A 22,135-nucleotide genomic window follows, 5' to 3' on the forward strand; every position below is an offset into this window, starting at 1 on the left:
TATTGGTTGTTCTGTCCGCATGGGCGGAACGCTCCTTTCAGCGCAGGGCCAAGCGGCTGCGGGAGGAAGGCGCAGGCGACGTCGGGAGCCGCAAAGAAAGAGAACAGAGACGAGTCCCACTTTCCTGTCCAGTGGGTCGCTCTGGTCACCATGGAGGACGGAATCTATGGTAGGGTCCTCCTGAGACTCTTCTATTGGAAAGCGCAAATGGGGGTGGGGGTGAAAGGTGCCATTGGGAAAAGCTCCCAGTAACTCTTATGGGGACAGCGGGTGGGTGAACTGGGCCATTCTGTGCAATGGGGAAGATAGACCCGCTTGCTTACAAAGAGGGGTGGAGTTGGCATGAACCAGAGGCATGAAGGGGGGGGGGGTATGAGTGGGCGATCTCATTGCACAGAGACGTGGGGGGAGGGAGGAATGAGGACTAGATCCATGCAATGACAGGGGCGTGATGGGACTTGTGCATTCTCTTCTTTGAGGTTTTTTTTTTAAAAAGACAATACCGCTGCAGTGGAGGGGGGAGCATGGACTGGCCCTTTGCAATAAAATAAAATAAGAACGACTTGCTAATGCCAAACCTCTTTGTAGTGCACCCAAAGGGAAGCATCCATTAGCTGTCCTTTTGAAAGCCTCCCACAAGTTTTAATGGGGAATCTGATCTAATAGGATATGCAGGACAAACCCAACAAGGGGCAATCCCCAAATCACCCATGTAATATTTACCTGCGGTCGAGTCACAGCCAATTTGTGGCAAGGCAAGAGGCTTTCAAGGCAAGGGAGAAGCAGAGGTGGTTTGCTATTGCCTTCCTCTGCAAGCGTCTTCCTTTCTGGGGTGGGGGTTTCCCATCCAAGTACCAACAAGTGCCAGATTTACCTACAGGCTTGGCAGACTGAAGCCAAAGGCCTCAAAATCTAAAGGCCTCCGGCCAAAGTGTTTAATATTTTTGACACTGCCGTAAGCCTTTCTTTACACATGCTGTCATAACACCATCTAGTCTCTAAACAACCCTTCAGCAATTTTTCTTGCACTCCCATTTCAGAATTATATTGTCTTAAGCCGATAACGCCACACTACCATTGATTTCTGTACTGATTTTGTCCTTTCAGGACCTCACTGAAATGCAGGGGAATAGTCAGGTTCTAACGTTAGCCATGACACATACCAAGTAGTGGCGTGGGCCAGAACCTGGGGAGGAAGAGCTCGGCCATGAGGGTGAGGCTTGAGTTGAAAGGGGTGGGGGGTATTTTGAAAAGGCACCATTTTAAAAAAATGTGCTTAAGGGGACCACATCTTCACAAAAACCCTGCAAGGTAGGCTATGTGACTGTGTGTGAATGTGCTCAAGGGGAGCCGAGCGCCCCCTGCTGAAGCAGACCTCATTTTGTGACCCCGTCTTCCTTGAGTCGTGAAGGTGGGGGATTGGGAGGGGCCTCACAAGTGAAATAGCCTAGGGCCTCTCTTCATCTAAATCCAGCACTGGTACTGACCTTCCAAGATCAGATAAGATAGGACTATACCACGCTGCCTTTTCTCCCCAAATCTCTTTCTAAAAACCTGCACGCACAGAAAATTATTTCCTGCTACACAGCAGGCAGGAGTTGAATGTCTGTCAAGTTCTGATAGTGGGAAATTGCTCTCCATTATCCATAACTTAAAAGAACTTAGAAACAGTCCTTCAGTCAAAACCTGGGTTCTAATCACATGTCTTGGGCAGGGAAGGCAGCATACCCTGTTTCCCCGAAAATAAGACAGTGTCTTATATTAATTTTTGCTCCCAAAGATGCGCTATGTCTTATTTTCAGGGAATGTCTTATTTTTCTGTGTTCTGTTTCATTGGGCATGCTTCCAAACAAAAACTTTGCTACGTCTTACTTTTGGGGGATGCCTTGTATTTCGCACTTCAGCAAAACCTCTACTATGTCTTATTTTCCGGGGACGTCTTATATTCGGGGAAACAGGGTAGTATAGTCCAATCTCAGGAGATCTTGGAAGGTAAGCAAGGTCAGTACTTGGCTGGGAGACCACCAAGACAATGGCTGAAGAAGGCTTCTGACTTGCCTTGACTCACCATAAGTCAGCTGCGATTTGATTGCACTTTCTATGCACACACAATCACCTAACCTACCTTGCAGGGTTGTTTTGAAGATAAAAGGAAGAATTTCCTGCGCCTTATAGCAGAGCTCCTTGGAGGAGTGTGATAAAATGCAGTGATTCAATAAATTATCAACCCCTGACTGTTCACGTTTATTAGTTTGTCATTTATTATTAGACAAGTATGTATTAGATTCTTAAACTTTACCCTTCATTCAAGAGCTTCCGGGGGGTGGGGTTCTCACGCACCACCTTCTATCTTAACAACAATCCTGCAAAGTAGGTGAAGATGAGAGGCAAAATTTGCAATCCCTAATCCCAGTCTAGTGCGCTCCCCATTGAGTGCCTTGACAATCTCAGCACGAAGGTGCTTATTGGCTGTGGCGGACGCACATTCTAATGACCAGGAAGGGATTTGTTTCCTATTGGCTCTTGGGCAAAACGGCAAGAGATATCCTTCTTTCCTATTGGTTACTCTGTTTGCGTGGGCGGAACGCACCTTTCAGCGTACGACCAGGCTACTGCGGGAGGAAGGCGCAGCCGCTGTTGGGAGCCGCGAAGAAAGGAGGCGAGAAGACGGTGGGGAGTCGGGCTTTCCCCTCCCGTGGGGAGCTCTGGTCACCATGGAGGACGGAATCTATGGTAGGGCCCTCCTGAGACCCTTCCATTGGAAAACGTAAAGGGGGGTGGTGGAATTTACCATTGTGAAAGGCGTCGGCAATTCCATTTAGGAAAGCGGGTGGATGAACTGAGCCATTCTGTGCAATGGGGAGGCGGGGCCGCTCCCTTACAAAGAAGGGTGGGGCTGGAATGAACCAGAGGAATGAATAGGAGGGGGTGTGGGGTGGGCGATCTCATTGCACAGAGACGGAAGGGGGGAAACACAAGAACTAGATCAGTGCAATAATTGTTGTGTGATGTGATCTCTTGCCAGTCTGTACCATTCTGTTCTCCCAGGGAGGGATATTTTTTGGCCTGTACCATTCGAGTGGAGGGGGAGCTTGGACTGTACCACTACAGTCAGAGGGATGAGGTTTCTCAACCACCTAAGTTTGCACCATTCTGTTCTCCCAGGGAGGAATTTCTCAGGCTGTACCATTCAAGTGGCAGGGGATCTTGGACTGTACCATTGCAGTCAGAGGGATTAGTCTTCTCAACCAGTTACAGTTCTTTCAGCCAAGTCTGTGTGCCCATCATTCGATAGTGAAACCCAGCCTAAGTATTAACGTGATGTGTTAAACAATTATTGCACTGTAGTATCATACAGTATGTGCTATAGGCTGCAGCCCACCGTTTGTAGCATTTTATCCAAACGTCTTTGAAATACTTCTGCAGTATAGACCTATTTCCTGTGTTTAAAAGCCTTCTTGAATACTGGTTGTGGTGGGTTTTCCGGGCTGTGTGGCCGTGGTCTGGTGGATCTTGTTCCTAACGTTTCACCTGCATCTGTGGCTGGCATCTTCAGAGGTGTATCACAGAGGGAAGTCTGTTCCACCAGACCACGGCCACACAGCCCGAAAAACCCACCACAACTAGTTGAATCTGGCCTTGAAAGCCTTCGACAGTACCTTCTTGAATAGTTCAGTTGTGCATAGTTTGCAGAAAGCCACAAGGGTGGGAAACTCAAAGTGGGTTACAGGCTCCTTTCCCATCCTCTCCCCTCAACAGACACCTTGTGAGATAGGTGGGGCTGAGAGAGTTCAGCGAGAGCTGTGACTTGCCCAAGGTCACCCAGCAGGAATGTGGGAGTGCGGAAACACATCTGGTTCACCAGATAAGCCTCTGCCACTCAGGTGGAGGAGTGGGGAATCAAACCTGGTTCTCCAGATTAGAATCCACCTGCTCTTAGCCACTGCACCATGCTGGCTCTCAAGGGAAACCTATGTAGGGTGCATTGCAGTAGTCTAGTCTTGATGTTCTCCTTTGTGCCTTGTTGACATGGTACCCTTAGCAGTAGGTGTTTCTGTATCCCCGAATATAATATATATATTAAATATATTATAATAATATTTTTCCATATGCCATCAACCTTTTCAGAAATTTGTGTTCCTGCATTTCAGGGGGTTGGACTTGATGGCCCTTGAAGTCTCTTCCAACTCTTTGATTATATTATCTTCCTGCTTGTTGTTTTCCCTTGTCTGTCCTCCTCCTGTCTCCTGGGGCGGTGCTGGTGCAGCGTGTTTCAGGTCAGGCTGTATGCAATATAGGCCAGTGGTGGCGAACCTATGGCACGGGTGCCAGAGGTAGCACACAGAGCCCTCTCTGGGCACGCGCAAACAGTGCCCCCTCCCCCACATCTAGGCTGGCCTGGGCCTCTGGGCTCGATTATTAGCATTAAACCTAAGATCTAGTTTTGTGGGAGCAGTGTAGGTAACCCTGTTAAGCGCTGTTAAACCCCACTGATTTTCATACGAAGAACTGAAGCGCGATCCTTTACCTGGGAGTAAGCTTGGTTGCTGACAATGGGGCTTGCTTCTGAGTAAACCCTCCTAAGGTCATGATTCACCCATTGGAAGAGTTTCAACCAAGCTTACTCCTGAGTAACGCACGCCTCGGAGCCAACCGTTTTTCTAAACGAAAACCTCAATATTCAGGTTAAATTGCCATGTTGGCACTTTGCGATAAATAAGTGGGCTTTGGGTTGCAATTTGGCCACTCGGTCTCGAAAAGGTTCGCCATCACTGAGATAGGCTGTGAGTTGGGGCTCTCCAGTTGAAGACTAGGGGTCTCAAGAATGCCTGACTAACAAGGGATTTGTCATTGGAACAGACCAGGATGTACACAAACATAAGTGGAAGTTGCTTTGGGAAATGCAGCGGCTGGTGCAGAGAAGGACAGGACTCCCCTGCCACCTATGGAAGAGGGAATTTTGGCAAGAATAGTCTCTCGTGCAGAGAGATGATGATGGCTTCTTTGCGACTGTTCAAAAACTGGCGGCTCTCCTACTGTTTTGCTGTGATCGCCGGTTGCTGTGCTGGCATGTGGTTGTCAGGGCAAAGCCTCTGATTCTAAGCCTTACCCTAGGCGGCGGTTTCCATGGCCACCATGAAGATCGGCTGTCAAAGTTGACCTCTCCCGATCCCCCTCTCTTTTGTCTTCCCGACACAGTGCCTCCAGACCTGACACCCGAGGAGAGGCTGGAGTTGGAGAACATTCGCCGGCGGAAGCAGGAGCTGCTGGTGGAAATCCAGCGGTTGCGAGATGAGCTCAGTGAGGCCATGAATGAGGTGGAGGGGCTAGAGGCCAACGAAGGAAGGTGAGAGGAGATTCCCTGGGAGCACAGCAGTCTGAGGCCAGAGATGGCTCCATCTTGGCTCCTGGAAAGAGATCCCTCTGCCCAGGACTGATTCTTGCTTCAGAAAGAAATATTTCTAAAGAGCAGCTGACACCTGAGCTGAAAAAAGGAGCATTCTAATCCTGATTCCTTCTCACTTGACATTACCAGCAAGGTGTAGTGGTTAAGAACAGGTAGATTCCAATCTGGAGAACCAGGTGTGATTCCCCACTCCTCCACCTGAGTGGCGGAGGCTTATCTGGTGAACTAGATGTGTTTCCCCACTCCTACATTCCTGCTGGGTGACCTTGGGCTAGTCACAGTTCTCTCAGGACTCTCTCAGCCCCACCTGCCTCACAAGGTGTCTGTTGTGGGGAGAAGATGGGAAAGGAGCTTGTAGGCCACCTTGAGTCTCCTTACAGGAGAGAAAAGTGGGGTATAAATCCAAACTCTTCTTCTTCTTAATACTTTGGGGAGTTTCCCGACCTGAGCAGAACTTCGAAACTGTCTGTCTTTGCCCGCATTTTGCGTCCTTGCCCGCAGCAGCCTTTAGAGACCGCTGTCAAATCACACTGAAAACCCCATAAAACCCATCTTTTGATATGGGAAGTATATGATGGTTGGGGCCATGACCTCGATGGCCCAGGCTAGCCTGATTTCATCAGATTTCAGAAGCCAAGCAAGGTCCTGGCTAGTACTTAGGTGGGAGACCACCAAGGAATAGCAGGATTGCTGTGCAGAGAAAGGCAATGACAAACCACCTCTCTTAGTCTTTTGCCTTGAAAACCCCATAAGGGGTGATCAGAAGCCAGCTACGACTTGACAGCACTTTGCACACACGATGGTTGGGAAATGTACTTCGTTGCAGAGCATCCTAGCTGCATACCACGGGCATCTGTGGTTTCGTAACCACAGATGGTTATGCACTGTAGGGATATGCACTGTGTCAGGCTCTCGAACGTGGAAACAACAGAGACACAGCTTAGATCCAGCTTAGATCCAGAGATTATATCCTTCAACCCCCTCCCATTTTTCCCACACCAAATGCACTTTACAAATTCCACATTTGCACTACAGAGCTTCAAAGAACCTGGGAACCGTTCACACCTTTTTGCAGGGGAGCTGGCGCCAAGGAATTGCCAGGAAGGGAAGAGGGAAACAGAAAAGCAGTTACAAGAAAACATTTGCAATTCTTAAACAGCAAGACATCTGGGCACTGACAGGCCTGGGCCTGACACACTGTAGGTTCTTCTGAATGTAGTCCAATCTCAGGCAAAACCACATCTTAATGTCAGGAGCGCTCTTGGAATTTTGAGAAAGCGACGCAGCTCCATAACAGAATGGTAAGGCCAATCACAAAATAACTGTCGCAGTGGGGAGGAGAATAGCTTTAAAAAGGGCTTGGACAGATTTATGGAGGAGAAGTCGATCTCTGGCTCCCAATCTTTATCCTCCTTGATCTGAGGTTGCAAATACCTTAGCAAACCAGATGCTTGGGAGCAGCAGCAGCCGCAGAAGGCCATTGCTTTCACCTCCTGCAGGTGAGCTCCCAAAGGCACCTGGTGGGCCACTGTGAGTAGCAGAGTGCTGGACTAGATGGAGTCTGGTCTGATCCAGCAGGCTCTTTGTTACGTTCTTATGATTGGCTTTTTGTTTTGAAGAAGAGAAGCCATAGGTAGCATCATATCCACACGTTATTTGAAGCTAGTTGAGATTGTCCGAGAAAGCGTCTGTTACAATCATCAGCTGAGGAGATAGCTTTCCCCTCCAGACCAAACACCTTTATGTGGATAGCTAGGATGGAGACTTTTTTTTTACTTAGCCACCTCCCTGCAGTCTGGGATTATGTAGTTTTGGAAGGACTGAACTTTAGAAGTTTGCACAACTGAACTAGTTTGCATGAGGAAATCAAAAGTCTGATATGTTCTTCATCTTGTCTAGTAAAACTCTCCAGAGGAACCGGAAGATCGGGATGGGCCGCAAGAAATTCAACATGGACCCTAAAAAAGTAAGTGGGATGAACGATGGGACTTTCTGGGGCCTTTGGACATTTTTCTGAATGGAGCTGTTGAGAATAACTATTCCTGTGTGTGCTGGAAGCGAGATCACATTACGATACCAAGGGGAAAAGGCCAGTATTCCCAATATCTTCAGCAAGGGATGGTGGGCATCTTTCAGCCCAGATTCCTGGTTACCCTGTCTGGTGGTGTAGTGGTTAAGAGCAGGTGCACTCTTATCTGGAGAACCGGGTTTGATTCCCCGTTCCGCCACTTGAGCTGTGGAGGCTTATCTGGTGAACCAGATTAGCTTGTGCACTCTCCAACACGCGCCAGCTGGGTGACCTTGGGCTAGTCACAGTTCTTCAGAGTTCTCTCAGCCCCACCCACCTCACAGGGTGTTTGTTGTGGGGGGTGGGGAAGGGAAAGGAGATTGTAAGCCCCTTTGAGTCTCCTTACAGGAGAGAAAGGTGGGATGTAAATCCAAACTCTTCTTCTTCTTCTGTTCCCCCAGGGAATCCAGTTCCTCGTGGAAAATGAACTGCTGCGCTCCACGCCTGAGGACATCGCTCGCTTCCTTTACAAAGGGGAAGGTCTCAACAAGACGGCTATTGGCGACTATTTGGGCGAGCGGTGAGAGAGGATGGGCCAAAGAGGGAAGGAGCAGGGAAGCAGGAATCAGTCTTAGGAAGAGGATCAAGTGGCAGTGAGCCTCTACCCGTGGCTGGGCGATAATTTATTTTATCTAGCAAATTTATACCCTACCACTCCCTCCATAAGCAGGGCTCAAGTCGACTTGCAACAAACCGAATCACAATTCAGTAGACAATTTAAAAAGTAATCAACAGCGGGAGAGACATTTGCTGGGCCATCTTTGGACTGGGTTTGCTTGGATTGACCACTGGGACAAAATAGCACCGTTTAATACTCTGTATGGAAGCCAGCACCGGATGCAAAAAGTGGAGCTGGAATCTTGCCCTCTGGTGCAGCTGTTTTCTGCTTGTGGGAGAAAGCTTTAACATAGGGGTTCATTCAAAAATGTAGCTCCGCCCCCTGAAGTGGTTCGGTCCTTTCAACTGATTTGGCTGCATGACAAAAAAACAGGGCTGAGTAATGTAGAATAAAGTCACTGGGAGACGTGCTTTGGTTGGGCTCATTCCTAGATGGATGGAGATCCATCTGCGGGTTGGGGGGATCTGCTTCATTTTAACCTTCTCGTCCCACCCTGAGAGCCAGCGTGGCGTAATGGTTAAGAGCAGGTGGATTCTAATCCGGAGAACCGGGTTTGATTCCCCACTCCTCCACTGAGTGCCTGGGGCTTATCTGGTGAACCAGATGCGTTTCCACACTCCTACATTCCTGCTGGGTGACCCTGGGCTAGTCACAGTTCTCTCAGAACTCTCGCAGCCCCACTTGCCTCACAAGGTGTCTGTTGAGGGGAGAGGATGGGAAAGGAGCTTGTAAGCCACCCTGAGTCTACTTACAGGAAAGGGGGAAAAAATCCAAATTCCTCTTCTTCTCTTTATTCAGGGAGGAGTTCAACATCGCTGTGCTCCATGCCTTTGTCGACTTGCACGAATTTACAGACCTCAACCTTGTTCAAGCTCTTAGGTGAGTCTCTAGCTCTCCACTCCTTTTCCAGGTTGGGTTTATTACCTTTATTCAAGCTGCTAACCTAACTGGTTCTGCCAGGTCCTTTAAATGACCACTCTCCTCAGAAAAGGCCTGCAATTTCCTCCACTGTCTTGCAGCAGCCAACAAATCAAAAAACAAGCCCTGGTTTTGTTTGTTTGTTTTAGTTATAAGTACACAATTGTACAGGAAAACAAAGGTTTCTGCTTCGGCTATTTTATTGGCACCCAGTCTCCAAGAACATTGGGCTGTTTTGCAACGCATGTGGGGGAAAATAAATCTTTTAACTTCCTTTAAATCAAATTCCCTGAACTCTTTTAATAAATGTTTGGCTCCTTTCCAAGGAGAGATATGCTGTCGTTGGGCCTTTGTAAAACGGTTTTCTCTGCTGTGTAAAGGAAGCGAGAACAAAGATCCTTTATAATATAAGACATTCCGTATATCCAGGCTGGCTTCATGCAGTAAATAGATTTATCAGTTCCTTCTGGGAGGCTTTTGAATGACACAGTCTGGCACTTAACAGTAATTAATGGATTTCCCTTTAAAGTGAAACAGAAAGCCGGAAAAAGAAGGCACCGTTGTCTGTTCTGTGGGCCATCTATGAAACTTTCCTGAACAATTCAGCCTTGTAACACCTTCTGGGCCCTAACCCAGATGGCCCAGGCTAGCCCGATCTTGTCAGGTCTCAGAAGTTAAGCAGGGTCAACCCTAATTAGGACCAGTATTGGTTAAGAGCAGGTGCAGTCTAATCTAGAGAACCGGGTTTGATTCCCCGCTCTGCCGCTTGAGCTGTGGAGGCTTATCTGGGGAACTAGATTAGCCTATGTGCTCTAACACAGGCCAGCTGGGCTAGTCACAGTTCTTTGGAGCTCTCTCAGCCTCACCTACCTTGCAGGGTTTTTGTTGTGGGTGGATAGGGAAGGGAAAGGAGATTGTAAGCCCCTTTGAGTCTCCTACAGGAGGGAAAGGGGGGCATAACTCTTCTTCTTGGATGGGAGACCATCCAGGAAGACCAGGGTAAATAGTGGCAAACCACCTTGTCTTGAAAACCCGACAGGGTCACTCTCAGTCAGCTGCGACTTGATGGCATTTCTCTCTGCCACAAAGCCTTCTGAATAAATAAAAGCGGATGACCAAACTTCTCTCTCTCTTTTTTTTTTGCCTGTTTGTGGTGTCTCTCCCCCACCCTCAATCCAGACAATTCCTGTGGAGCTTCCGGTTGCCAGGAGAAGCCCAGAAGATTGACCGTATGATGGAGGCTTTCGCCCAGCGGTATTGTCTGTGCAACCCTGGTGTCTTTCAATCCACAGGTATTGGGCGCCGTGCAAGAGGGGGTGGGTGGGAGGGGCTTGGCTCAGAACAAGAGCCCCCGGGAGCCAATCATCTGTAGAACTGGAAGGGATTCATGACTGATCTAAGTAGATTAGCCATAAGCTGTCGATCCTGGAGCAGTGCAGACCACAGTATGCAGATAACCTCCGGACAACATGTGGGGCAGGGGCTTAGCAGCAGCAGGCGCCCAGGCCGGCAATATAATGATGTCACTTCCAGCGCACATTGGAAGTGACATCAACACAGGGACGCTCTGATATTTTGGCAAAAATCCTGTATGGGTGGGGGAAAATATCCACGTTTTGTGTTTCTGCCTGTCGCACAGGAGCCACAGCTAGGGATGGCAAATCTGGCATTAACCAACAGTTCAGTTTTAATCATTTGAGCCCAAATCATGTCCCGGACAGAATGTTCGCCGCCTTTCTAAGAACTACGAGCAAGATTAAAGGGGGGAAAAACCCTTTTCCTATTTGCGTTCTTTCTCCCTGCCCACCTAGATACCTGCTATGTCCTCTCCTTCGCGGTGATCATGCTCAACACCAGCCTCCACAATCCCAACGTCCGCGACAAGCCCACTGTCGAGAGGTTCATCACCATGAACCGTGGCATCAACGACGGGGGGGACTTGCCTGAGGAACTGCTACGGGTGAGAGGCCGGGAACATGACGCCCGATGCCAGGAGAGATGGGCCAGTTGGTCTGGCCTGGGGCAGTTTGCTGGGTGACGAGAAGGCCCTTTCACACGTGTTTCCGCTTTCTCGAAACGGCCCTCTTGCGAGGAACTTTTACGTTCTCCTCTTTTTTTGCATGTAACCTCCCGCTGCAGTCCAGCAGTTGTGTATATCATGTGCGAATCTGTTGCCAGTCGGAGGCTAATTGCTGTCCCGAGCCTGTGTACTCGGCTTCGCCCGGGCCCTTCCAGCTTTAATTGTTTTATTTCTCACTGGGCCATCCGGCGCGCGAAGTAGCACGGCCTTCGGGTTGCCATGTCGTCAACGACGCTATGCCGCGTGCGCTCCATCACAAGATCACCCTTTCTGCTTGCCTCGGGAGGGGGAGTGGTTTGCCTGTAACTCCTCCCCTTGCTCCCCTCCCCTCAGAACCTCTACGACAGCATCCGTAACGAGCCCTTCAAGATCCCCGAGGATGATGGGAACGACTTGACACACACTTTCTTTAACCCCGACCGCGAGGGCTGGCTCCTCAAACTGGGTGAGAGGTGCCCCTCCCTTAAACGCTACGGCCTTTCCCCCACCCCACCCCCGTTCCCGGCTTCCCTTGTCCTCTTTCACCACCACTCCCCTCCCACCCCCACCCGGCGATTCTTTGCACGTCTCTGCGCTCTCCTTTCTTTCCCCCCCACCACCTGTTGTGTCATTTGAAGCATGACCTCTCTCTTCATCAGATCAAAGAGATCCTCCTGAAACCCCCCCCCCATATCCCTCCCCCACCAACAAACACATAAAGGACCTGCTGGAAATCCACCCCTCATCATATCGCAAGGATCCAGTGAAAATGGGGATCCGCCCTTTCTCCACCCACCCACCGTCCTCCTTCCCTCCCACCTTCCCCCCACTCCTCATTTTGGGTGGATCTCCTCTGAAAGATGACGAGAGGGGTCTGCTGGGATTTGTGTGATCCACCTTGAGTCCGAGTGAGAAAGGCGGACTCTAAATAAAGTCTACAAACAAATATTTTTTTAAAATCCCCCCCTTGAAAGTGCAGATTTGTTCGAAGAAGTTTCTGCAGGGCGTTGGGACCCTTTCCCCCCTGACAATGGAAAGACTTGTCGATCCCCTTTCTGTGCTGTCTTTTTCCAGGCGTTGTTGACATGTTTTCATGCCCGTGTTTGGCCGTCTTCTGAGTACCCGAAACTTAATTTTTTAAAGAAAAAGGTGAAGTTCGTAGGGTGCTGAATCCTGAATCCGATACCACATCCGTTACTGACGCTTAAGTGGATTCCGCACGGCACATTTATAATGAGCTGCAACGGTTGTAAATCTGCTGTGCGGAATCCACTTTGCTCAGCCCGTAGTCTTTGGCATTTCCAAATAGGGATAACGGCGTTCATTGTAGCGTGACTTCCAACCAAAACACACAGCTTGCTGGATCGATACTCAGCCAGTTGCCAAATTACCTAAACCTGGAAGAGGGGTTGTTCCCTCTCCGGAAAAAAAAGTATTGCAACGGGCTGCCACAGACAGTTCCCAGTCGGCAATGCCCTTGCCTAGCTTGGCATGCAGGTTTTGTCTGGTGAGTTCCACCAAGGGCAGAAGCTCCATCTTGGTCCTATAGAGTTTGGGAGTACTTGGGACCACTCAGAGTAGAGGACACTGCAAGCTTAGAACTGGAAGCAAGGCGCTTCTGCTGCTGCAGCAGAAGCTGAGTTGCGTTCTGTCGTAGCTTGGCCCCTTCATCCTGTGGAGAGCTTGGCCTCTTCATCCTGTGGAGAACCAGAGTGGTGTAGTGGTTAAGAGCAAGTGGATTCTAATCTGGAGAACCGGGTTTGATTCCCCACTCCCCCACCTGAGTGGCGGAGGCTTATCTGGTGAACCAGATGTGTTTCCGCCCTCCTACATTCCTGCTGGGTGACCTTGGGCTAGTCACAGTTCTTGGGAACTCCCTCAGCCCCCCCTACCTCACCAGGTGTCTGCTGTGGGGAGAGGAAGGGAAAGGAGCTTGTAAGTCACCTTGAGTCTCCTTACAGGAGAGAGAGGCGGGCTATGAATCCAAACTCTTCTCTCTGGCCTGCACGGGGCACCAGAGTGACAGAGCTGTGGGTTACGGAGGAGCAGGCAAAATTGTATCCTAGGCCACCAACCGGCTGGGCTGGCTGTGAGGCAAGCGGATCAAAAATTAAAAGGAAAGAAGGAAGTTCATGTGACCCCCCCCACAGTATAGCTTTAAGACAGGAACCAAGAAAAGTGGTGGAGCTATTTGAGAAAAATGGATGCTTACCCCACAGGCTGCTCACACAGAAAAGGGTAAAAACATCCCTTCCCCCCCCCCCTTCTTTCTTAAACTAGTTTAAATGATGTGAGTGTGGAATGCCAGTTCCTGTCCCAGTTAAGACAGCAACGGGACAAGCCAGGCGTGAATTTTCCCCTCCCTGAGCATCTATCTGTGCCTCTTTAGAGGCGGACTTCTAGAGATAATCTAAAAGTCTCTTTCTCGACATTAGACATGACATGCACTTTCAATCCAGTTTCGATGCACTTTGCAGCTGGATTTTACTGTGCGAAATAGCAAAATCCACTTGCAAATAATGGTGAAAGTGGATTGAAAGTGCATTATTCCGCATGTGCGGAAAGGGCCAACAGCAGCAGTGTTGATTTGCTCCTAAACTGCTTCAGAGCCAATCACGTTCGACGCCGCTACCTACAGTTGGGCGATAGGTTTTCCTGTGACGCAGTAGTGTTTAGGGGGCCTTGCCATTGGGCCATACGACCTCTGTCTCCTTGTTCCCCTCCCTTGATAAAATTGACCCTTTCCTTCCCACGCCTCCCCACCCCATTCCAGTGCCCCCAGATGTCTGTGTCGGAGGATTTTTGATTTGACCATGTACTTCTACCTTATGTTGATGTAACTTGTTCTCCTCTCTCTCTCTCTCTCTCTTTCTTCTTCCTCTTCTCTCTTTCTCTCTCTTTCTCACTCCCATTCTCTCTATCCTGACTCCCCTGTCCCCGCCTCTCTCTGCCCCCTCTTCCCCCACCACTGCTGCCCTGCCCCCCTCTCTCCTCTACCGTCCCACGGCGCGGACTACATTTGTTCCACTGTCTGAATACTGCCCCCCAATCCAGGAGGTAGGTGAGAAGAGGGGCATACGCGTTTGAGATGAGAGGTCGGGGGTCGGGAGGGGCGACAGTTTGGGGGTCAGGAGAGCTGGGAATGGTTGTGTGGGATTATAAATCCAGTAGTTTAGAAATTGGTGATGGGACCGAGTTTTGGATTCAGGTCCCTTTTTCTGTTATTAGGTGTACGGATGAAAGGGGCAGAGAGGCGAAGTGTGTATGTGTTCGGCAGGATTCAAAATTGAGAGATCACATGGGTGGGTGGGTGGGTGGGTGGGGGAGGCGTGGCCAACTCAAGTTTTCCCAGATTGGCCTTTCCTGGAGGATAGCAGTGTGGGCAAAGCAATATCGGGAGAGGATACAACCTTCCTCCAGATGGTCCATCGCGGGGAGCTAGAAACGGGAGATTACTTTGTAGAAGTGTCTGGGAACAAATCCGGGCTTTGCAGAAGAGATTTGCCTCGAGCTGGCAAAATCGATTTGCCTTGTAGAACAGCTTTGGGTTGCAAGAGGAGGATCGGTCCCCAGAAGGCTCTTTGACCGTGTAATTTTTCTGAAGATACGGAGGAGAATGCAGACTAGAGCCATCAGTAAAATCCGTGATACTGTATATCTTACCACTGCTTAAGTGTATTTATTTGTTTATAAATTCAGTTTCTACCACGCCTTCTCCTGACATGTCAGACTGGGGGTGGCTTATAACAGGATACGACAGGTTAAAAAACACATACCGGTTTAAAATATTAGCATAAAACTCAGTGGCACTGTGGTTAAATTTTAACCGGGACATCAGACATCAATCATAAGTGCTTTGAACGTAGCCTTAGGAGAGCAAAATACCCATGAACAATAACATCCAGTTTTGTTCTGGGAGATCAGCCGCTGGAAGCCTTTGGGCCAGAATTCCTCCCACCCACCCAATCAATCAATCAATCAATCAATCAATCAATCAATCAATCAATCAATCAATCAATCAATCAATCAATCAATCAATCAGCCAAGCCTTTATTGGCACATAGGACAATATAGGTAGGATACCAAAAAACCACAAATTTAAAACAAACCCCAAAGAAAATAATAATAGCGAATCAGAGTGACACTACAAAATTAAGAACAGAACTATCCTTTAGGCCACACAAGTGTCAAATGTGCGCCCCTCCAGATGTTATGGACTACAGTTCCCATCATCCCCTGCCAGCATGATGCTGGCAGGGGATGATGGGAACTGTAGTCCATAACATGATGCTGGCAGGGGATGATGGGAACTGTAGTCCATAACATCTGGAGGGGCCGTGAGTTTGACACCTGTGCTAGGGTGTATAATTTCTAGTAAAAACTTGGCCACCAGTTCACAAACTACAAGATCAGAATTATTCAGCAAGGATAAGAACTTCATATCCTGTCACAGTTCAAGAGAAGAGTATTGGCATATTTTCCCCCTGACTCCCTCAGATTTAGTGCAATGGAAGAAGGAATGGGCTAAAGTTTCCAGTTGATTAGAGTGACAAGAGCAGAATCTCTTCACTCCCTCTTATCCTTTTTTTAATCTACCTATAGCAGAGCTGAAGGCAGGACATTAAAACCTGTCCTAAGGCTAGGGTTCAGCATTATGCATCTATAATCTGCTATGCATCCCTGTTCCGAATGGTATTGAGGAAGTTCCACCCACCTAATGAGTTGTCAATCTAGGAGCCAAAAAGGGACGCGGGCAAGCTGGATTTGTGCTTAGCAAAATTTGCTGGGAAGCTGCTTTGAAGCCAAGCGGCCAAAGAACCAACCCCGGTCACGCCCTTCTTAAACTAGCCTATCAGCAAAAACAGTAACTGGCCAGTGCTCATAAAATAAACCCACTGTTGTCAAAGATATTCCACAGAGTCTTATTCTAGGAACCTGGGACTTGCCGTCCACGTCACGCTTTGCAGCCGGGGCTTCTTATTTTGAAAACACCCCCACCCCCACCCCAGCAATCCAAAACTCTTGTGGCATTCAAAAGGCTAGCCCTTTTATTGAGCCACTTGCGAGCGGCCCACACTATCTTAGATAGTACCTGAGGGATTAGGGGGGATGATGTCTTGTGTTTACAAAAGCCCCTACAAAACAGGAAGCCGGCACAATAAACAAACAGCGTGGGGGGAGGCATAGAACCGTCACACCGTCCTGTGCAAGTTTCCTGTTTGCATAGAACATGGAATTTTTCAAAACCGGAATCCACCCACCACAATCCAAAATGGAGCAGTCCACTCCAAGCCACTGTTGGGTTTCTCATTCTCTGGCACGTGTGAACGAGGGTCTGTAGGTGCCACGAGAGTCTTTCTTGCAACTGGGTGTGTTTTCCGAGTTGGTCGTTGGGAGCGTGACCTCAGCGCTCTTTCTGTCTGTACCGGTCCCACCCTGTTTGCTTGCTTTAAATTTTTTTTTTTAACTGCACCTTTTATTGCACCGACGTGGTGCACCGATGTGGACTTCCTGCTTCCGGCTGGGGGAGGGTTAGTGGCCAAAAGAGAATGCGTAAAAAGAAACCTAAACTCCAGTTTTGCTTTCAGGAGGGCGCGTAAAAACCTGGAAGAGACGCTGGTTCATCTTGACCGACAACTGCCTCTATTACTTTGAGTACACTACCGTTAGTACCATTTCTTTTTCCGTCTCCTACTTTCCCTTCCCAGCATCAGGGAATCCAAGAGCATCATCCAGTTGTCAGCTATATAGGGACGTCCAGCGGGCAAGGGGTGAGGGTGGGTCCCTGGCCTTTTCCACATGGGCCAGTAAACCTGGGTGAGAGGCGGGTTACATGAACTCGTCGTCACCCCAGGCCGTTCGCATGGCTGGCTGTCCTGTTTTGGGTCCTTGCGGAGCTGGGGAGAACCGCCCCCAGGGCCATGTTATAGCCCTTTCCTTCTGGAGCAGCAGTGGCGTAGGAGGTTAAGAGCTCGTGTATCTAATCTGGAGGAACCGGGTTTGATTCCCAGCTCTGCCGCCTGAGCTGTGGAGGCTTATCTGGGGAATTCAGATTAGCCGGTACACTCCCACACATGCCAGCTGGGTGACCTTGGGCTAGTCACAGTTCTTCTGAGCTCTCTCAGCCCCACCTACCTCACAGGGTGTTTGTTGTGAGGGGGGAAGGGCAAGGAGATTGTAAGCCCCTTTGAGTCTCCTGCAGGAGAGAAAGGGGGGATATAAATCGAAACTCCTCCTACTCCTACTCCTGTGTGGCTCCGCAGGTGGGAGCAGGGGGCTGCAATTCTCTAGTTTGATCGCAGCCCCCAAATGCGCCTCACAGCCATTTGCTCAGCCGCAGCTGTAAGGCGCATTAAAACAAGAGAATCGCACATAACACAATTCTCATTTAACCCGCCTTCCGGCCAGTTGCACAGATGAAAGGCGGGAACTGTGCAAAGTTCCCACCCAACACTGGTTTCATCCCGCCCTTAACCCGTGTTTATTGGCCCGTGCGGAAAGGGCCCCTGACATCCACCCAGCAGCCTGTGCCAAAAAGACACGCACTTTCGAACTCTTGCCCTTTGCTTTGGCAACATCCCATCCCAGCACTACTTTGAACCTGTAATTATGATTGTGAGCATCGCTTTCCATCAGGCTGGTGAACGTTCCGGGAGGGAGGGAGTTCGTTCCAGCTCAGCATCTGGAGAAGGCTCTTCTTGCTGCACTAAGCATCTGAATTGGACTCCTGTGTTCCTTTCCTCGTGACTTGCTTGAAATCGCTCAAAGGAACGCTGCCCGATCCAGAGAAATTCTATAGCAGTGATGGCGAACCTTTTTGAGACCAAGTGCCCAAATTGCAAACCAAAACTCATTTAATTATTGCAAAGTGCCAACACGGCAATTTAACCCGAATACTGAGGTTTTAGTTTAGAAAAAATGGCTGGCTCCGAGGCACGCGTTACTTGGGAGTAAGCTTGGTGAAGCAACTGTGCAACTCTTCAAATGGGTGAATCACGACCCTAGGAGGGTTTACTCAGAAGCAAGCCCCATTGCCAGCAACCGAGCTTACTCCCAGGTAAAGGATCGCGCTTTAGTTCTTTGCATGAAAATCAGTGGGGTTTAACAGCGCTTAACAGGGTTACCTACACTGCTTCCCCAAAACTAGGTCTTAGGTTTAATGCTAATAATCGAGCCCAGCAGCCTAGGCCAGCCTAGATGTGGGGGGGAGGGGCCACTCTGTGAGTGCCCACAGAGAGGTCTCTGAGTGCCACCTCTGGCACCCGTGCCATAGGTTCGCCACCACTGTTCTATAACTTACACTTAGCGAACGAGAGAACTTTCCTCCGACGACTTTTATCGTTCCTGATTTTTTTGCCACAGTATGCAGCCATCCTTGGGTCGTGCATGGGGAAGAACTCTGCCCTCCAGATTATGAAGTTTCTCTTGCTACGGTTAATTTTTGCAAATTTATTCACAGGACAAGGAACCGAGGGGAATTATCCCCCTGGAGAATCTGAGCATCCGGGAAGTGGAAGACCCGCGAAAACCGGTGAGTGACGCGGTCTTTGAATTTTTTGCTCGTTTCAACATTAACCGTGGATCTGGCAGTGCCAAGCCGTCCCGTAAACATAGTCTGCTCAGTGGTTCAGTAATGACCTGGGGCCTGTGCAGGGGACCACCTTTACCTTGACGTTTTCTCTACGGAGGGCGTTCCAGAGCCTCCATCTCTAGCACTCATCCCAGCGGAAAGCAGGCTGACGGATATCTTAATTGGCTCTTTTGCAGAACTGCTTTGAACTCTACATTCCAAACAACAAAGGGCAGCTCATCAAGGCCTGCAAGACGGAAGCCGACGGGCGTGTGGTTGAGGGGAATCACATGGTCTACCGCATCTCTGCGCCCACCCAGGAAGAGAAGGACGAGTGGATCAAATCTATCAAGTGAGTGCGTGGCATCGTTCCTTTCAGGTGGGGTGGGGGCTAGAAATCCCTTCTCTGCTCACTGGTCGGACTCCTTAAATCCTACCCCAATCCTAGATGATTAAGCACAGCCAACAATCACAAGGGCCGGCTGCTCAGCGCTGTACATGGCTCCCCTGGCTCCAGACAGGAGGAGCAAAATTTCTTTCAAGGGTTGCGTGTCTCTAGAATCTAGCAAGCGTGCTTCTGCGGTGGCGTTCCTGCTAATTTTATTTCAGCATGTTCACCTGTAAGTCTCCACCTGTAATCTGTTCGTCCTTCCCAGAAGCGAAGGCATTACATTCCGTTCTCCCCATTAAAGAATGGAGCCCAATAGCCAAAGTGTTGTGGAACAGATTGTGTTGATGGTTGTGACCGTGAAATCGGCCCATTATAATGCACAACTGGCTTGGAGACCAGAGTGTGTCTTTCACTGACAGCTTTCTGTTTCCTGAAAGCCAGCGTGGCGTAGTGGTTAAGAGCAGGTGCAGTCTAATCTGGATAACCAGGTTTGATTCCCCACTCTGCCATTGGTTTATCTGGTGAACTAGATTAGCTTGTGCACTCCAACCCACGCCATCTGGGTGACGTTGGGCTAGTCACAGTTCTTCGGAGCTCTCTCAGCCCCACCCACCTCACAGGGTGTTTGTTGTGAGGGGGGAAGGGAAAGGAGATTATAATCCCTTTTGAGTCTCTTTACAGGAGAGAATATAAATCCAACTCTTCTTCTTCCTTATACTGTGTTTTGCGTCTTCCCAAATGAGTTTGGTGGTGGAAAGTTGTCGGTGTGTTCAAGATGGGAGAGGAACTGAGGTGGTTTGCCATTGCCTTGTCTGTGTAGAAACCCTGGACTTCCTCGGTGGTCTCCCATCTAAGCACTAACCCAGGCTGACCCTGCTTAGCTTCAAGGCTCTGATGGGATCAAGCTAGCCTGGGCAATCCAGGTCAGAGCATATATGAGTTTATCCTTACACACACACAAAAAAAAGCCTTTGTAGGATTGGTAATCCTGAGGGAAAGGATACCTGAGACTCCCTCCGCAGGTTTCGTGGCTGACTTGAGCTCTCCTCCTGTTCCCCCTGGTCTACCACACCCCCCACCAACCCCCGAATGGGATGGGACCAAACCAAGCGCCAACAGAGAATCTGCCCGTCCTCTGCACCTCGCCGTCCCTTGGCAGGTGGCGTGACTCTGCTTTCCTTTCTTTCCCTCAGAGCTGCTGTGAGCGTCGACCCTTTCTACGAGATGCTGGCCGCCCGTAAGAAACGGATTTCTGTGAAACAGAAACAGGAGCAGGCGTGAGGTGGGGCTGCCCTGGCACCCCCCTTCCCCCGCCCCAATGTACCTTCCTGCACTTCTCCCCTTCCTGGACCTACTGCCAAGCCCACCTGCCTGGAGCTCCATGAGACCCACCCACCACCACCCTTCCCCGCCCCCTCACGGATTGCCGGACTGCAGTGCAGCGGTGCCATTCCAGTGGCTTGCCTGCACCCCGATGCTCCCCTGTTTTCGCCTCCAGAGCGTCCTTTTAGCCTTTGGGGATTTGCCTCTGACGTGGCCTTGGGAGCCGTGGGTTTGTGTAGAGAAAAGAGGAACCGTTCCCTGTTTAAGGTCATCTTTGCAGGCTATCGGTGGACTCGAGCAGATGACTTGACAGACTCCTCCTCAACTCCGAGGGCTCCTCCTCGACTCCGAGGGCTCCTCCTCGACTCCGAGGGCTCCTCCTCGATTCTGAGGGCTCTTCCTCGATTCCGAGGGCTCCTCCTCGGCTCCGAGGGCTACAAACCCAGAGCCTGTGCAAGGAATATTTTCCACTGGACCAAACTTTTCCATTCCACCCCCCACCCCCCGAGCCAGTTTACACAATCAGCAAAAAAGCATGTGGTAAAAGCAGTGCTGGGCTCGTATCACATCAGGACACAGATCGGGGATTTCCAAGTTTGAACGGCTCCTTCTACATTACAGCAAAAATCTCTAAAATTATCACGTCACGTAGAAAGCGAACTAAAGTCCTGACAAGCTGGCTGTCTGCAGCTGCAGAAGTTTTGAGCTGGAAGAGTATATCGCCATCATCGCTGTCGTTAAATTTTGTTTACTATCCCAGCTGCTAGTTGTTTAGATGGTTGTCGGCCTGTCACTACAATTGCAGCCCCACCCACAGGCCTAGAATAGTATTGGTGTCGTATTTGTGCAGATCCCAGCAGGGCTACCTTTTGAATTATTATTATTATTATTATTATTATTATTATTATTATTATTATTATTATTATTATTATTATTATTATTATTATTATATTGATACAAGAACAGTTTTTCACAGCAAACAAGATCGATATGCTGGATTTTGTATTACATCACACGTCGGACACTTCCCAAGCATCTAGGACTGTGTGATGTATTAATGAATAAATGCAAGTAGAGCTGAGTAGGTGTGTATTCCTGTTCTTTGCAGCTGACATATGGTGATTTTGTCAGTCACGATTGTTTTAAGTGTCAGTCCAAGGTCTTCAGGCACTGCACCCAGTGTGTCGATCAATATTGGGATCATGATTGAGTTTGTGCTGTAGAGTGTCTTTGTAGTTCAATCCTTAAATCCTACAAAGACTCTGGCACAAACCAGTAAAGGTGGTCCCAGTGGCACTATTGTTATTAGTGATAGTAATAATAATAGTAGTAAAATTAACATTGGTCAAATTCAGAAGGCAGCCCTGCTGGGATCCGCACGAATACTACGCCGATACGTTACAACTTCCTAGGCCTCTGGGTGAGGCTCGAATTGTAATGAAGGCCAACAACCAGCTAAAGATCTGGCAGCTGTGAAATCTAGAATAATAGTAATAATAATTAATAATAATAATATTCTTCCCTTTCTCTTGGGGGCCCAGGGCAGCTTCAATCACGTAAAATACGGTAAATACAATTCATATTTAAAAACGTAAAAAACATTCGCCCAAAGCTCTGAAACGGGTGATAATAGAGGAAAGGGAGTAGGATTTTCCCCATCTGCGATCTGCTGTGATTCAGTCTTAAAGAGAACTGCACATTCCACCTACTTTGTCCTAAGCATGTATTTTGGCTCCTTAAGAGTTCGTTGCCAAACCAACAACACTGTGTTTCCAAGGAA

The 22,135-nt window shown here is 49.1% G+C and overlaps 1 protein-coding gene across 2 annotated transcripts; it reads left to right on the forward strand.

Moving 5' to 3' along the window:
- The first annotated feature begins 52 nt into the window (after positions 1-52).
- On the forward strand, positions 53-21,331 carry CYTH2 (cytohesin 2). Of its 2 annotated transcripts, none has more exons than XM_048516915.1 (12): positions 53-169; positions 5,200-5,347; positions 7,307-7,373; positions 7,877-7,995; positions 8,893-8,973; positions 10,192-10,304; positions 10,824-10,972; positions 11,426-11,538; positions 16,658-16,736; positions 18,531-18,602; positions 18,839-18,993; positions 20,226-21,331. In XM_048516915.1, exons 1-12 carry the CDS (start codon positions 151-153, stop codon positions 20,311-20,313), a joined length of 1,203 nt encoding a protein of 400 aa, XP_048372872.1. In that variant the 5' UTR covers positions 53-150; the 3' UTR covers positions 20,314-21,331. The 2 variants fall into 2 exon arrangements, with proteins under 2 accessions (XP_048372872.1, XP_048372874.1); XM_048516917.1 differs by lacking the exon at positions 53-169 and adding an exon at positions 2,584-2,733 and having other exon boundaries at positions 11,426-11,537; positions 16,660-16,736.
- The last annotated feature ends 804 nt before the right edge of the window (positions 21,332-22,135 follow it).

Source organism: Sphaerodactylus townsendi, linkage group LG15 (genome assembly GCF_021028975.2).
Source record: "Sphaerodactylus townsendi isolate TG3544 linkage group LG15, MPM_Stown_v2.3, whole genome shotgun sequence".
Classification (NCBI taxonomy): Eukaryota; Metazoa; Chordata; class Lepidosauria; order Squamata; family Sphaerodactylidae; genus Sphaerodactylus; species Sphaerodactylus townsendi.

Excerpts from the sequence above, each read along its gene's own strand:
- CYTH2 (XM_048516915.1), top strand. Across the intron at positions 8,974-10,191 it reads AACCTTGTTCAAGCTCTTAG|ACAATTCCTGTGGAGCTTCC; the intron begins GTGAGTCTCTAG and ends CCCTCAATCCAG. Across the intron at positions 11,539-16,657 it reads GGCTGGCTCCTCAAACTGGG|AGGAGGGCGCGTAAAAACCT; the intron begins TGAGAGGTGCCC and ends AGTTTTGCTTTC.